We start from the raw sequence: 16,688 nt of genomic DNA, 5'->3' as shown, positions 1-16,688 counted from the left end.
TTGCTTGTTTGGTCTTTGGCTTGGCCTTGGGTTTCTTATTAGTGGAGGTGTAGTGCAGTTTTATTCAAAACTTCCCCATACCTCATTAGGCTAATTTTCTGCATCCTGTCAGAGCAGTGGAAATAGAAAGCCCAGAAATTTCCTGGGATTCCTTTTACATTTAAAATAAATCCCAGGTATTTAAATCCTGGGACTTTCAGTGAAAAAGGGGTTATGCTGATATCCTGTGCCTGGCTTTTAGAAAACATGATGCTGGGTTTTACAGCCAAACATTTCTTCTTTGGTCTAATCTGTCCAAAGAACATGACCTAAGAATCCTTGTGGTTTTTACTCAACTTGACTTTGCACACCTAAGCTGTGTCATGTTTCATGCAAAAAGATCTTGCTCGTTCAACTTTTCCAAACAAACCTTACGTATTTAGTCTTTTCTAACTGTACCAGGGTGAATTTTAACATGCTGAGTAGAGTCTACCTGTAGAGTCTGAGATGGAGCTCTTGCATTTTCTCTGAGCAATGAACTATGTGACCTTGGGATGAAAATTGTGGGATGTCCACTCCTGGGACTATTGCCAGCTATCTTAAATGTTATTCCAGTCAGCAGAACGATTTAAACAGCTTTGAAATCCTTCCCAGACTGATCAGCAACAACAGTTATCATTCTAATGTTAACGTTGATCTCTTTCCTCCTTAACATTGTGTTAACACACACCAGGGCCCTGTTTCAGGAAGCGGGGTTAACAAACACTGAGTAGAAAGCACATACCCTGAGTAGACCTACTCCACACCATCATACCCTGGGTTTTCGGTTTCAGAACATGGGGTGACACTTGGGTTACTCAATTCTGAGTCAAGTTAATCCTGAGTTTGGCAACGGGAGGAAAAAAGAAGCCCGAAGGGCACATTTCTCACCAATGAAATTAGAAATATTGATGACACATATGCAGAATATCAGCACATATTTAAGAAGAAAATCAATACTGTTGCTGCTGCAAAAGCGAGAGTTAGCGTGATCAAGTCAATGCATGAGTGTGATTTGACAGAGTTAAAGTTGTACCGACACTACACTTATTCAGCGTCCAGAAACAAATAATAAAGAGTGTGTGTGCAATAAATGTGTGTCTAGATGCAACCCAGCAGGCACAAAAAGGACGTGGCAGCAAATCAATAAAAAATATAAAAACCCAGTTAAGTCCAGTTATATTGTTCTGTTTAACCTTTACCAACTGAATTACACAGCATTCACTGGCTATATTCAACATATGCAATTAATGATGTGTAAGAAGTTAAAGGTTGGCTCATGACTTTTTATGAAAAGAAGTAGACATGCAACTGAAATTTAGATATTTTTATGTCCCTAAAGCTCCTTGTGAAACAGCTATACAAGATTTCCTTACAAGACAACATAGAAACATGTGGAATCAGAAAGAAAGACCTAAACATGCAGCTGCAGAAAACACTAAATACAACTGCTGGAGCATCAGTGCCCACAGAGGTGGATGATATTATATGTATGAACAAAACATCAATAATTACTGGATTTCACTGGCAGGCAATAAAGAACACTTGAAATGAAAAGACTTTAGTTTGTGACTGGTAAATCAGAAGTTATTCTAACAAATAGGATTATATATATATATATATATATATATATTTGCTAATCTTCACAGTACAAAACTACAATTAGCTGCTATGTATTCTTTTTTTTATTGATTAAGTGTATTTAATACAGAACAAAATAGAATAGAAAATCTTTTGTTGTCCCACAGTGGAGGAATTCAGGTGTATTAAGCAACAAAGCAAAGCGCAATGAAAGCATACGGTGATTGTGATTGGATTAGAATAAATACAAATATAGATTTTCTTACTTTCCTCTGGTAAAAAGTGTGCTATTGCGAAACCTTATTAGAAGGAGCTTATTTAGTAAACCAGAATATAGAACAAGCTAAAGACCATCTAAAAGTTCTCGGTTGGTTGCAATCATTTTTGTTCCCTTCTCTGTTTATTTCTTGTTTTGTAGCCGTTTTGTTGACACGCCCAAGCTGCGCACGCAAAAGTAATAATCTACAATAAATCATGTTTGAATAGGCGGAGATTACAGACCGAAGACATCTGTATCTATATATTTACCTCCAAGAAAACAAGCATTCCTGTGATTACAGACAAAAGCCCCCAACCAATAAAGGAAAAGAAAAAGCCGCTCCTCCCTCGTCACGTAAACGCCCGGTGACACGCACGGAGAGGAGGCTGTTAGGAAACAGTTGCATCGTGTTATTATCAGAGAACCACTGAAGTGCGCTTCGAGAGCAAAAAGAAGAGCTTCCAGTCTTGTTGTTGTCATTGCTAACTATGCGCGTATACGGGTAAGTGTATGTTCCTACAAGTGTAGCTTTTTACTTCCCGCACAGCTACATTAGATTTGTCTGATTTAAAAAAACAAACAAACATCCTTTTTGACAGTCTCAGGAATAATCTAAAATGTGATAACAAGCCAACAGCGGGACAGCTTACGTAACAAGTCTCTAGAAATGTTTAAAAAGCTGTAGGCCAGAGGCGTTGCTTGGCATAAAGCGGACTGGAGGACAAGATAAGAAAAAATAATATTTCTAATACAAACATTTGCTAAAAGTTTTGATTTTGTTAAAATCCAGTCGGATATATCCAATACAGTACTCGTTGGAGGGAAAAATAATCATTTTTTCCTGTTTTCCTACTTGGTATTTTTCAGTAAAACCTTATTCCTATTTAGAGCTGAAACAGACATTTTGGCTTACTTAAAGGGTCCAGGTTTGGACATGTATTTGCAACATTTGCTTAATGTTCCGAAATTTTGGAGTGCCTTTTTTTAATATAACTGGCTTCACAATACAATGTCATAAAGACAGCACTCTGCATGATTCTTTAGTCTTTGCTTATTCCTTTGTCATTCAAGCAGTCAGACTTTGTTTTAACTGTTGAAGTGGATCTTCAGGTGCTTTGATGTATATTGGTAGCAACATTTGTGGAAATTTCACTTGGACTTGGTTTTGGCAATGCCTATGCTCTTGGTCAGGGGTCCCGAGCTTTTAGATAAGTCTCTGCTTTAAAACAACTCAAATAATTAGATCATTGGTGGGGAACAGGGGACTGGAATTTGAACTCCTGTTCTGAGCAGTCCATAATTTGACACAGTAAAAAACAATCAGCTCTTTTGGGGGTTTAAACACCTGCTGGTTAACATTTGCATATGCTTTGTTTTAGGTTTAAAAACTACTTGGTTAGCGTAATATACTGACTGAAACCTTTTAATTATCGGTGATGTAAGTCTTTTATCACAGGACAATAAGATTCTGTTCTTTAAACAAAGGAACCACTTGTTTAAAAGATCGGTTGCCCAAGTTGCTTTTTGTTTATTTTATGGCTTACATAATCCATTATTTTGTACTGTTCTAGTAATTCCATTATGTTTCAGGTCATCGAGTGGACTGCTGACTGCTCTGCTGGTCAGCTGTCAGTACGTCTCAGCACACACTGATACTCTACTTCCTCCAGAGGTCTCTCAGCACAATGGCACCCTGTATGCTGCCTGCAAAGTGAGACCCAGCACTTCACTTCCTGAGGGCCTTCCCAAGGTATACGGCCGGGTACTGTTCAGACAGGAGCACTCTGAGGGAAAGCTCCAAGTCTTTCTCCGCCTCAGCGGCTTCCCTATGGAGGGCCTTCCAGAGCCCAGAGCCGTGCACATCCATCAGTACGGAGACCTGAGCCAGGGATGCGACTCAACTGGTGGCCACTACAACCCATATGCTGTAAACCACCCTAAACACCCAGGAGACTTTGGTAACTTCCCCCCTCAACAAGGAAAAATCAATACGCTGATTCAATCAGAGGCGACGCTGTTTGGAGGCCTGTCTGTGCTTGGAAGAGCAGTGGTGATCCACGAAAGTGAAGATGACTTGGGACAAGGCGGAGACGCCGGGAGCCTGTTGCATGGGAACGCAGGCCGCAGGCTCGCCTGCTGTGTTATTGGGATGTCCTCCTCCAGCCTCTGGAACATATATCAGCGTTCTGCAAGGCAGCTCAGGAGGAGTTAGGCTCACAGGATGGGAGTGTTGTTCAGCAAAGAATTTATCCCAGTGTTTCTTAAGTAGTTCTGCACAAGGAGGATACCAAGACAAATCTAATAAATTCATGGCTTACTAAGAATTGAAATCGAAGACAAATATTTCATAATTACTACAGTTTTTCAGTGGATTTCTGTTGGCCAAAATGAATCAAACATGAACTTTTAAGAGACTTAGCTAGTCCTCTGAAATTTTCTTTAATAAATAGTTATCTGATTATGTTGTACTATCAGTGTCTGTTGCAAAAATTTCCAATGCTAACCTTGCTCCTGTCTTTTTTTTTAAGACACACTGCCAATTAGCTGATCTTTAAGCAAAATAAACCATCCAAGAAGTATTCAGTCTGACCTCCAGGGCAGCGTATCACATATCTGTCTATACATTGTGTTTTTCATGTTGAATGCTGTTTTCATAAGAAATAAACTAATAAAACAAATCTGAATGTATGACAAATTCAAGGTATTGGTAGTGATAAACTTTTTTTTATTGTGCAATAACATGGTTGTGTAAATGTTTTCATCAAAATATGCCAAAAAAAAGAGCAAAATTATAGCAACCGCAGATGGCCAGGTAATGTTTACATACAGATGCAGGGAAATGTGTTGGCACCTGTGGTAAAGACGGATAAAAAGCCATACTGATTACTGAATTTTTTTTTTTTTTAAATCCAACCATTGGTTTAGGTACATTTATTCAATGGGGGGAAGGGAGAGGGGACATCTTAAATACTTGTGTTTAATGTAATCACTGGTGGGAAATTAAAAAAAAAAAAAACACCATTAAGGGGTTATGAAGTCTCTATTACAACTACATGCTAGAGCTTGAGAATAAGACTCGTGCTCATTAGATCATTTATGAGTATGGTGTAGGCTCTGTGAGGCTGTGGGTGTGATTTTCCAAAATCCTGGAAACCTTATGAGTGCATGGCATTATGACCTGACCCCTGACATACCATTCTACACAAAACTCTCCGCCAGATAACCGGAAATCGGCCGTCACTGAATCGTTAAACAAGATAATTATCCAAAACATATGCTCAAATTAACACCGCATCGCCCCACCAAAATCAACCTTCCATGGGCACCCCAGTCCACTGACATAGATCCAGTAGAAAAGCTGTGGGCTTAACTGAAAAGCAGCCTAAGGACTGTGGCTGATCTGGAGAAATTGTGCAGAGGAATTATCAAACAACCCACTCTCAACATACTCCAACCTTGTGAAATGTTATAGAAGACTAAGTGGTGTCCTACTGCGGAAAAGCAGTTGTACAATGTATTGACGGCAGGAGTGCTAATTATACAGAAAACTCTTAAAATTACTTTTACTACCCCACTGATGCCATGATAAATGTACTCATATTTTGGATTTTTAGAGATATTACTGCAATAAAAGGTGAATTTATTTTAACATATCTTTACCAGGGGTTTAACAAATTTGACTAGCACTCTCTCTATTTTAATAACATTTCAGAGACAGCAGTGTCTACATAAAATATGCCCCCCTGAATGGGTCACCATCACAAAATCAATAACATAAGAAAAAAATCTGAATGAGTGGGTTTGTGCTGAAATATATACCTTTCATTTTAATACCACAGATTAACATTAAGTTTTAACATAAGTTTTAATTATGTTTCTAAGATTAAAACTTTTGGCACAATCCGTTCCGTGTTTTGCATAACTATAAATCAGTTTTCTCACTTTTACCAATGTACTGTTGTTTATAAATAGATGGGAATAAAATCCCTACAGCCAGCAGTGGGCGCTGTTATAGCAGCAGTTATGAAACAGGACGCTCAGTAATCGCATACAGATGTATGGCTCAGGAGTCCTGCAGTCAGAATGTGCAAAAGATGGGAATAAGAGACACACCAAACATCTCACCAACGTGAGAACAGGAGACAAAGTAAAGAAACTTGATTTAGATCCACAGGATATTTCCCTAAAGGCTATGAGACAAACCAGCATCACCTGGAAGACTCTGTGCATCATCCCTGCTACATACATGATCCTCCTGGTCTGACTGGATGTCCGTCTGCTGCCTGTCAATATTATTGATTCTATTGTTCACAACAGATCCTAAATCAACTGCTTCCACCCCTCTGTTGCATTCTTCTGACTTTTCGTCTTTTCTTGTGATTGGTTCATATCTCTCTGAACGCTGACTGACATCTGATGATGGGTGGAGTTCACTCAGACAGGCCACTTTAGGACCCGAGTCACTCAGAGACTCATGTTCCAATAATAAAGCAGCGCAATCTATTGTAGATCTGTCATGTTTACGACAATCTTCGCTGCTTGCTGCTTCTGCCTGAGGGCTTGCTGGCTCTTCCTCTGGTAGCCGCTCTGAAAGGTTCGGATGGGATCTTTCCAGGCTGGTAGATGGTTGTGCATCTTCTTGAGGATCTGACCCAACTGGAGTTGCACATACTTGCTTTAGGGTGCTTGCAGAAACACTGACACCTTGGAAACACAAAAAACATATATTTTATATCTCTAATGATGCCGCTTCATTATAGATGGTTAAAGACTGATCAACACATACTTCAACTGAACATTTACCTTCCTGTTGAGGAGGATCAAGCGACTGAACTTGCTCAGGTAAATGTTTGTTCAGGATGATAGCATCTGTTCCTTCTATCACCACAAAATAGAATTTAAAGTTACTTTTTATAATATTTGAGTTCATGTAGCAAGGTATGTAAAGCTATAATAGTAGTTGCTTTTATAGATGTACTGCCAAAGCAGCTACAATGGCTCTATCATGAAAACAATGCATATTAAACCAGGCAGGACATGTAAAATAAGTAAAGCAAAAGTAAATAGTAGGGGTCCCACATATCAAAGTCCAGCAGGAACCTTAGTTTTACCCCACAGTTGGCTATAGGTGTGATTCAACAGCAAAAACAAAACTAATGTCGAATGTTTGATTTCTTTCCACTAATTAGGAGCAGAAAAATCAATAGAGGCAAAAAAACCACATCTGCTTGTGAGAGGACTCAGTTACCAGGCTATGACAAGCAAAATGTTTGACTAACCTCTAGATTTAATAAAGGGTGTTTGCTTCAGTTAAGATGGCTATATTTTTATGCCAAATAAAAGTAAATAGAGATTAAATTAAACATTAAATAAACACCTGTAATAACAAAATTAAGCAGAACAACAATCAATCACATAGATCCAATACAAGTAGAAATGTGCAAATCACAACAAATGAAGCGGGATAGAAGTTATCAAACCATCAACTTATCCCTTAAAGCTGGAGGTCAGTAAAAAGATATTTATTTTAGTTTTGTTTTCATTTTTTTCATTGTCCTGGGAAGAAGACAGTTTCTTCATCTAATCGTTTGTTTTTCTGGCACTAAGCAAAGAGGAATAAACACACGTCTGCCCTCTGTTAAATGAGACAGTTTATGCCCTGGGACAAATAAAATTCTTAATTTGGTTGCATGCGCAAACCAGGGAGGTTTGTGCCATCACTGTGTTGTTGAAATACATGTACCGTTATACCCAGAGGAAATACTTGAAGACAAAAGAAGTAATATAAGAAACATGAACTTTAAAATCAGATTAAAGAAAAGGTGTTAGAAGAACATACTTCCAAATACTCCAAGAGACACATTATAAGTCAGGCCTCCAGGAAGCACAGAGGAAAAGAGCATGAAAGAGGAAATTATTGATTAGTGACAGAAATGTCTTAGTATTCTAAACCACGACTTGTATCCACCTGGAAGGCTCCACAATCCAGAAATCTCAAGAGTTTTTAGTTTCTTCTCTAGCTCTGCCACTCGGTTTCCAAGAATCCTAATCAGAATGAAGGAAAAAAGAAACATGATCACTACATCACTGGTAAAACGAAGGATTTGTGCTAAAGCCAGACCCACTAATTAGCAGAACAAACAAGGGATTGTAAAGAAGAGCATTGGCTTCAGTACTTGTTGATTTGGCGTTGGTGCTGGATGACCATGTTCTTCTCGTGGATCGTTTCCAGCAGAGCCGTGGCCAGAGACTTGAGGTCCGAGATAGACTGAGGAGTCACTGGCAAACTGCAGCCGTTCTCCTCAGACAGCAACAGCTCCTTCACTGCAACCCACACCCCCCAGATTACAGCAAAGGCCATTTATCACGAGATGAAACTAGTCACGCTTTAGAAACAAGTCTTTCAGTGAGAATTCTGACCTTGTTTAGCAGAAAGAACTCCAGTCAGAGCGCTGCTGTTGGGTTTGCCGCTCATTTTAGAGTTCTTCCTGCTCTCTAAAGCACTCTGAAATTCATCATCAAGAGTAAAGTTTTAAATAAAGAAAATAATGTGAAAAAAGTAGCGTTTTTTTTTTTTGTGGAATGTAAAACGAGGGCAATAATAAGTAAACTTAATTATTGTAGCCACCTTGTACTTCACCAAGTTTGCTTTGAGCAGGTTGACCTCTTCTTGAAGTTGACTGAACCGCTCATGCAGGTACCTGTGAAAATTTGTATTTTCCATAAGGAATGTCTCAGTAACGTGGAGTCAGCCAATAAATATCTTTAAGCAGATTTTAAACTGAACAAATAAAGTAATTGATAAGATAATATTCATGGAACCGGGTCAACTTTTTTTTAAAGATTACCCGACCTGTTCTCCATGCAGAGGGCGTCTATGTCCAGGAAACGACTCTCGTCGTTCCCCATGATGTGGTTCATTTCAACATTAAGTCGGTGAGCCTTCTGCTGAAACACGTTCCGCTCTGCTCGGACATCCTGGAGCTCGTCCGTCAGTGACTTTACGCTGTGCACCAGAACCTCGTTCTGCAAGGATAAAATTACATAAAATCAATGAAAACTGGAATAATAACAAAATATAATGAAGTAAAAATAATAAATAAAAAGAAACAATTGAATGAAAAAGATATTTAGGGAATAAGAAAACAAATAAAACCATAATAAAAGGTTTTTGTCGGTTAAAAAATAATTATAAGCAGATACAGTTTATGTAAGCCCTGCCTTTAATTGATTGTTTCATCTATTCCACATTATAGCATAACCGTATTTCCTCAACCTGATCAGGACTTTTCTACCTGCACTGAAGTGAAGCAAAGAATGAAACTGAATTCTTGTTAGAAGCACATTGCCAACTTTCAGTCACTGAAATTTCCCAGGACTGCCCTGCTGCCTTTAAATTTGCTAAAACAGCACAAACTATAAAAAGGTTGATTAAACAATGATGGAGAATATCACGTCACGAATCTAAAACCAGCACTCAGCCCTCACCTGTTCTCTTGCTTGTTCCAGCTGTTTCACCAGATCTTCTCTCTCGTGTGCGGGAAAATGTCGAGCTCCCACCTCCTCATCCCCCAGCCTCTGCTTGGTGATGGTCATCCGCAGAAGCTGCAGGAAGGTCATAGAAGATTTCAAGATTTTATGTTGTACACAGGTTCATTGTGCTTCTCCGATCAACTCCCAGTTGCACCCTGACATTCAGTTAACAGCTGCATATCGATGTGGTGAAGGTTATACCTTGTTGTCACCCTGAGCTTCTAGCAGTCGCTGCTTGAGCTCTTTGACCTCCTCAGAAAGCTGACTGCTCCTTTCTCTGGAGTCTCTCAGCAGCTGAGCTAAATTCACCTGAGGGACAAATCAACACAAATGCACATAACTACATGTAAAGAACAGCTGTGAGTTTTGAGTTATTATAGGTAACAAAGCATAGCTGCTCCACCAGGAGAGGGCATGACTCAGCAGGTTTCTAAACTGTCATCAACACTGTCTCATCTGGACCTCACACAGCAACTATGTCAGTGAACGCAGACATGCGCATTATTCTGCTGAATGTCTGTGGTGTCACTAAAAACTTTAAGCAAGCTTTGAGAAGCATGCAACCAACATAATCAGGATAAAATTACTCACCTGGTTCCTTTTGTCAGGCGGCAGAGAAAGATCTCCATCCTGTTAGTTGTAAAAGCAGAGAACATGAGGTAAACACAGACTGTATGCTCTGTTCTGCTCTCTAATAAGGAATCTTTTAAACTGCACCATCTTCAGCTTACAATGAGTTCTCTGTACTTCTTCTTGAGCGCCTGGTGTCGCTCACGGAGCTGGTTGGCCATCAGTTTGTACTGATCCCTCTCCTGCTGACAGGTATCCAACTCCTTAGACAGTATCAGAAGAGCTTCTTTTTTACTATCCAGCTTACGCTTACAAACCAGGGACTGCACAAAGAAAACAGATGCAACATGGCATTTGTTGTCGGTAACTGAGTATTCTCAAATGTCAGCTACAGTTCCTGAATCCATGAGGCAGACATGATTAAAGACCTAACACTTTACTAGGATCTTGGTTACGTATATGTGCATCATCGCCTGCAACTTCTGAACACATTACAGTTTGCAAAAAAAAAAAAAAGAATCACCACTGAAATCAGCAACCTCATTTCAGAGAAGTCTCATCCATCTCCTCTATTTATTGTCAGAAACTAAAGGCAATGCAGGTGGATCTCCCACTACCTGACAAACAGACTACAGTTTGTCAGACTGAAGGCTTTTGTGTCTAATCAGGAGGTCAGGAGTACCACAGAAGTATGTACTCTCACCGGTCCTTTTCACTCTGTACTAGTAATGGGCAATTATTATACCGTTATTATAAAAACATTTTTTAGCATCATGCAAATCTTGATTCATCTTGACAACAATAAATTCTACATGATCATATTTACAAACCTAAAAAACTAACACCAGTGATGGGATTTTTACTTTTATTATATTTTCAACTGTTGGTTCCATGAGAGCATCAATAAATATCCATATCGTTAGAAATATGATTAAATGTACTTATTTAGTGCTATTTAGCAATACAATTGCACTGCATAATATGACTGATGTCCTCAAGTATTCTATCCAATAATCTGTGAGTTGTTCTTTGTTGATTGATTTATTAGCAGCAAAAATGCATCGAAGGCCTGTTGTTGTCACAAGACTAATTCTTCTTCTTCTGCGTCTTTAGTTGGCTTTTTGGGATTCAAAACATACTCAAATACTCACCAAACTTTGAGTTCAATTCATTCAAATCCAGTTCATTTATATAGCGCCAATTACACATGTCGTCTCAAGTCACTTTACGATTCAGTCGAATCATACAGATTTCCTATCAGGTACATACATTGCAGTTGAACATAGTAATCAGTGGACAGTCACTGGTGTTGACTTTGCAGCAATCCCTCATACTGAGCATGTATGTAGTGACAGTGGAGAGGAAAACTCCCTTTTAACAGGAAGAAACTTCCAGCAGAACCAGAACCAGGCTCAGTGTGAGCGGCCATCTGCCACAACCGACTGGGGGTTTGAGAGAACAGAGCAGAAACACAAAAGAACACAGAAGCATTTTGCAGAAAATTGTCCCCCAAGGAATATTTTTGAATTTTAATGAAATTAAAAAGAGGTGTGGCCAAACGGCTCTACAGTGACCCCTAAATTGAGATGGGCCAATCGAGAGAAGATAGAGCTTTGAAATTTGGTACACAAGTAGAACCCTCCAAAACAAAAACAAAAAAGTCTCTTGTAGGTGTATCCTAAAACCTACAGAAGGTTCAATGGGTCGCTTTTGGAACTTCTCCTAGGGATTTCAAGCTATCAGCTTCAAATTTGGTCAGTATCCCATTAATGCATGGGGAATTAAAAGTTATTAAAATCCTGAGTTTTTCCAGCATGTCTAAGGGGCATGGCCAGGCCTTGAACTTTGTCTACTTGTTAAAAAATTCAAAGGTCTCTAACTTTCACATAGAAAGGTAGATTACACCACAGTCATTGTGATTGATCCATAAATTAAAGCTGCAAGCAGCGTTGGGCGGCCCTCACAGCTTAGCACATCTCCGGCCTGTGACTCGACCCCAGGCATCCTGCATTACCACTTCCACACCCCCGGCAAGGGGGCGCTGTGGAGGAATTAGGCCACGCCCAACCAACCAAATATTTATAAATATTTATAAAGTAATTAATTTGCATTTCATTGCATGACATAAGTATTTAAGACAACAGAAAAACAAAACTTAATATTTGGAACAGAAACCTTTGTTTGCAATTACAGACATCAGACATTTCCTGATGAGGTTTGCACACACTGCAGCAGGGATTTTGGATCACTCCTCCATACAGATCTTCTCCAAATCCTTCAGGTTTCTGGGCTGTCGCTGGGCAATATGGACTTTCAGCTCCCTCCAAAGATTTTTGATTGGGTTCAGGTCTGGAGGCTGGCTAGGCCAACCAGGACCTTGAGATGGTTCTTACAGAGCCACTCCTTAGTTGCCCTGGCTGTGTGCTTCGGGTCGTTGTCATGCTGGAAGACCCAGCCACGACCCATCTTTACCGCCCTTACTGAGGGAAGGAGGTTGTTGGCTAAGATCTCCCCATACATGACCCCATCCATCCTCCCCGCAATATGGTGCAGTCTTCCTGTCCCCTTTGTAGAAAAGCATCCCCAAAGAATGAGGTTTCCACCTCCATACTTCACAGTAGGGATGGTGTTCTTGGGGTTGTACTCATCCTTCTTCTTCCTCCAAACACGGTGAGTGGAGTTTAGACCAAAAGCTCAATTTTTGTCTCATCAGACCGCATGACCTTCTCCCATTCCTCCTCTGAATCATCCAGATGGTCAATGGCAAAATTCAGACAGGCCTGGACATGCAGGGGGGACCTTGCGTGCGCTGCAGGATTTTGGCGGCGTAGTGTTTTACTAATGGTCTTCTCTGAGACTGTGGTCCCAACTCTCTTTAGGTCATCGACTAGGTCCTGCTGTGTAGTTCTGGGCTGATCCCTCACCTTCCTCACGATCACTGATGCCCCACGAGGTGAGATCTTGCATGGAGCCCCAGACTGAGGGAGACTGACGGTGATTGATCTCGAACTTCTTCCATTTTCTTATAATTGTGCCGACAGTTGTTGCCTTCTCACCAAGCTGCTTGGTTATTTTCCTGTAGCTCATCCCAGCCTTGTGCAGATCTACATTTTTATCCCTGATGTCCTTATACAGCTCTCTGGTCTCTGGCCTGGATTCTTACTGGTTGTTAGGTGATCAAATACTTGTCATGCAATAAAATGCAAATTAATTACTTAAAAAAAATCAAACAATGTGATCTTCTGGATTTTTGTTTTAGATTCAGCCACTCACAGTTAAAGAGAACCTATGATAAAAATTTAAAGACTTCTGCATGCTGTGCAAGTGGAAAAACCTGCAAAATCGGCAGTGTATCAAATACTTGTTCTCCCCACTGTATGTGGTCATACAGTGGGGAGAACAGGAAGTCACTTTTTTCTCTTGGAGAGGTCCCTCTCTGACCCTCTTGACCTTATCCACTTGAAATTATTTCAGAAGACAGATAACATGTTGGTCTCATTTGGTTTCAAACACAGAGACTTTTCGCTGTTGGTGTGGCCGTGGCCAAGTCGCACATCACACTGTGGCTATACATTTGGCTCTCATTTCCACCATATCATCCGATCTGCACCAAATTCAATATGATGGATCCTAATCCTGCCCCTAAAAGATATTCAGTCAAATATGTGGTAGGCGTGGCCTAATTCCTCCAAAGGACCCCCTCGCCGGGGGAGTGGAAGTGGTAATGCGGGACCAGGGGTCGAGTCACAGGCCGGAGCTGCGCTAAGCTTCCACCATGTAGCTCAACGCTGCTTGTAGCTTTAATTTATTTTGCGTTTTAAGAGCATTACTTTTGTTTGTTGGCTCTGAGGTGACGTGCAGTCACAGCCATGCAATCTACAGACAACAAGAGCCTGCAATGTTTTTTTTTAATACATTTTATAATCACTTTTATCGCATAAAATACGGCAAAATGTCACAAGAAGTCCACATCTCTCATCCCTATTTTGAACAACTCAGACCTCCAGTACAAGTCAGAGGACTGTCATCTGCAGAAATAGTCAGATGACTCTTAGTTATTAGGTGTATCATAAATATAACAGAAGGGAATTACAAAGAACTGGTGGACCGGTTAGTGGTATGATGTGCAAACAATTGTCTCATCTTGTAGAAGGAGATGATTGTAGATTTCAGGAGGGGCAGGAAAACATCAAACACTATACTTATCATGGGAGAGGATGTCTAGATAGTGGAGTTATACCTTTGCAACACATCAGTGTAGCTGTCTTTAAGAATGTACTTCCTGGGGAAACTTAGCTCCTTCTGACTTTGCAGAAAGATGTTGCAGATGCTAATGCCTGTTGGGTAGAGTGCAATTTCATTTTCAGTCAGAAGCTTTTTCAGGTCTACTGAAACACAGACCACAACAGGAGATCCTTCCTGCCCACTGCTAAAACCATCAGTAATAACTTCTGGAAGATACTTTTAATGTGCCTCTACATCATTAAAAGTGTACTAAAGCTAGACACACTGAATAGGAAATATCTGTGGAATATCTGGAATTCTGAATTACTATGTATCGGTTCAGGGACTGCAGATAGAAATTAACTCTGAGAGCTCAAATCTGGTATAAAGCATATTGTCCTTTCTGATTAACGCTCCTATACACAGTCCCTGAATTTCACAAACTTAAATTAAAGAATTCAAGAAAATTATAAATGGCTCAAAACTGACACCTGCTTGACAGTGGGATACTTTGTTTTAAATGAACATGATTTTGTCCGATTGTTTGCCAAACCATCTGAGAAATGTGACATGCAGAGGCAACCACAAGTTGTAAATAGTCCTCTAGTGCATTACTACTATTACTACTACAACTAAAGGCAGTTGTTCTGTGAAAGGTTTGATTGGGAAATGATGGAACAAACAGCCCCATGAAGATCAAGAAACACAGCAGACTTCTAAAAACAGGTACAAGGAAATATATAATTACTTCCTTATACTAGAACAGGTTTTTAGTGACACTGCAGCATCTGAGGTTTATGCGCATTATTTATCTGCTTGTAGAACCAGTAAGACTTAGTTTTAAAAAAAGTAACCTAACTGTATGTAGTTTGACGTTTATTCCATCCTAACTGGATGCATTAGTGGACATTTTCACGCTTTCTCCTTCCAGTCTCACCTCGTTAAGCAGCCCCTGCCAGTCGCTTTCACTCCTCCTGGACAGATCCATCTCACCTCTCGACTCAACCGACGAAAGTTCACCAAAAAATCATCACTGCGTCACCTCGGCTGAAATCAGAGACATTTCGCATCATCAAAGTGGATTAGCTGATGGAAGACGTGTTCTGCATCACTTCCGCCAAGGTCTCAACGTCACTACTGCGTCATGGCGCGTTCACAGACGCTAGTAAATTAAGCTACATAAACTATTAACAGGTTGAGTTAATTTTAACTGTATAGATAGTTAAATAGGCTGTCTGAGTAGTCACATTCATTGTTCAAATAAGATTTAGGCCTAATGGTGGAAGACTGGGGCGTAAAGTATGTCTAAAGTATTTGGCGGTGGTGTTGTGAGACAGCCTGAGTTGCAGTGAATAAGAATGCATCAGATCTGACTTTTCACACACATTTACAGGTCCTTCTCAAAATATTAGCATATTGTGATAAAGTTCATTATTTTCCATAATGTCATGAAGAAAATTTAACATTCATATATTTTAGATTCATTGCACACTAACTGAAATATTTCAGGTCTTTTATTGTCTTAATACGGATGATTTTGGCATACAGCTCATGAAAACCCAAAATTCCTATCTCACAAAATTAGCATATCATTAAAAGGGTCTGTAAACAAGCTATGAACCTAATTATCTGAATCAACGAGTTAACTATAAACACCTGCAAAAGATTCCTGAGGCCTTTAAAACTCCCAGCCTGGTTCATCACTCAAAACCCCAATCATGGGTAAGACTGCCGACCTGACTGCTGTCCAGAAGGCCACTATTGACACCCTCAAGCAAGAGGGTAAGACACAGAAAGAAATTTCTGAACGAATAGGCTGTTCCCAGAGTGCTGTATCAAGGCACCTCAGTGGGAAGTCTGTGGGAAGGAAAAAGTGTGGCAGAAAACGCTGCACTACGAGAAGAAGTGACCGGACCCTGAGGAAGATTGTGGAGAAGGGCCGATTCCAGACCTTGGGGGACCTGCGGAAGCAGTGGACTGAGTCTGGAGTAGAAACATCCAGAGCCACCGTGCACAGGCGTGTGCAGGAAATGGGCTACAGGTGCCGCATTCCCCAAGTCAAGTCCCTTTTGAACCAGAAACAGCGGCAGAAGCGCCTGACCTGGGCTACAGAGAAGCAGCACTGGACTGTTGCTCAGTGGTCCAAAGTACTTTTTTCAGATGAAATGCAAATTCTGCATGTCATTCAGGAAATCAAGGTGCCAGAGTCTGGAGGAAGACTGGGGAGAAGGAAATGCCAAAATGCCAGAAGTCCAGTGTCAAGTACCCACAGTCAGTGATGGTCTGGGGTGCCGTGTCAGCTGCTGGTGTTGGTCCACTGTGTTTTATCAAGGGCAGGGTCAATGCAGCTAGCTATCAGGAGATTTTGGAGCACTTCATGCTTCTATCTGCTGAAAAGCTTTATGGAGATGAAGATTTCATTTTTCAGCACGACCTGGCCCCTGCTCACAGTGCCAAAACCACTGGTAAATGGTTTACTGACCATGGTATCACTGTGCTCAAT

At 40.4% G+C, this 16,688-nt stretch overlaps 2 protein-coding genes across 3 annotated transcripts; one reads left to right on the top strand and one right to left on the bottom strand.

The window, feature by feature from the left end:
* The first annotated feature begins 2,123 nt into the window (after positions 1 to 2,123).
* On the top strand, positions 2,124 to 4,558 carry LOC124869012 (extracellular superoxide dismutase [Cu-Zn]-like). The gene is made up of 2 exons (XM_047366713.1): positions 2,124 to 2,360; positions 3,449 to 4,558. The coding sequence occupies exons 1-2, from the start codon at positions 2,347 to 2,349 to the stop codon at positions 4,068 to 4,070; spliced, it is 636 nt and encodes a 211-aa protein (XP_047222669.1). The 5' UTR covers positions 2,124 to 2,346; the 3' UTR covers positions 4,071 to 4,558.
* Positions 4,559 to 4,866: 308 nt separating this feature from the next.
* Positions 4,867 to 15,314, bottom strand: LOC124869011 (coiled-coil domain-containing protein 149-like). 2 transcript variants are annotated; one of them, XM_047366711.1, is made up of 13 exons: positions 15,123 to 15,314; positions 10,123 to 10,284; positions 9,983 to 10,021; positions 9,593 to 9,700; positions 9,347 to 9,463; positions 8,712 to 8,884; positions 8,487 to 8,559; positions 8,279 to 8,363; positions 8,035 to 8,182; positions 7,827 to 7,903; positions 7,698 to 7,733; positions 6,662 to 6,736; positions 4,867 to 6,562 (listed from the first exon to the last, which is right to left on the bottom strand). In XM_047366711.1, exons 1-13 carry the CDS (start codon positions 15,171 to 15,173, stop codon positions 6,042 to 6,044), a joined length of 1,665 nt encoding a protein of 554 aa, XP_047222667.1. In that variant the 5' UTR covers positions 15,174 to 15,314; the 3' UTR covers positions 4,867 to 6,041. The 2 variants fall into 2 exon arrangements, with proteins under 2 accessions (XP_047222667.1, XP_047222668.1); XM_047366712.1 differs by lacking the exon at positions 7,698 to 7,733.
* Between the last annotated feature and the right edge of the window lie 1,374 nt (positions 15,315 to 16,688).

Source organism: Girardinichthys multiradiatus, chromosome 5 (genome assembly GCF_021462225.1).
Source record: "Girardinichthys multiradiatus isolate DD_20200921_A chromosome 5, DD_fGirMul_XY1, whole genome shotgun sequence".
In the NCBI taxonomy this organism is placed as follows: domain Eukaryota; kingdom Metazoa; phylum Chordata; class Actinopteri; order Cyprinodontiformes; family Goodeidae; genus Girardinichthys; species Girardinichthys multiradiatus.
This window is presented reverse-complemented; position numbering and strand designations above follow the sequence as displayed.

Coding starts and splice junctions, on each gene's coding strand:
- LOC124869011 (XM_047366711.1), bottom strand. CDS start 15,173: ATGGATCTGTCCAGGAGGAGTGAAAGCGACTGGCAGGGGCTGCTTAAC. Junction 8,885..9,346: donor TGGAACAAGCAAGAGAACAG/GTGAGGGCTGAG, acceptor TTATCCTTGCAG/AACGAGGTTCTGGTGCACAG. Junction 8,364..8,486: donor CAAACTTGGTGAAGTACAAG/GTGGCTACAATA, acceptor GATGAATTTCAG/AGTGCTTTAGAGAGCAGGAA.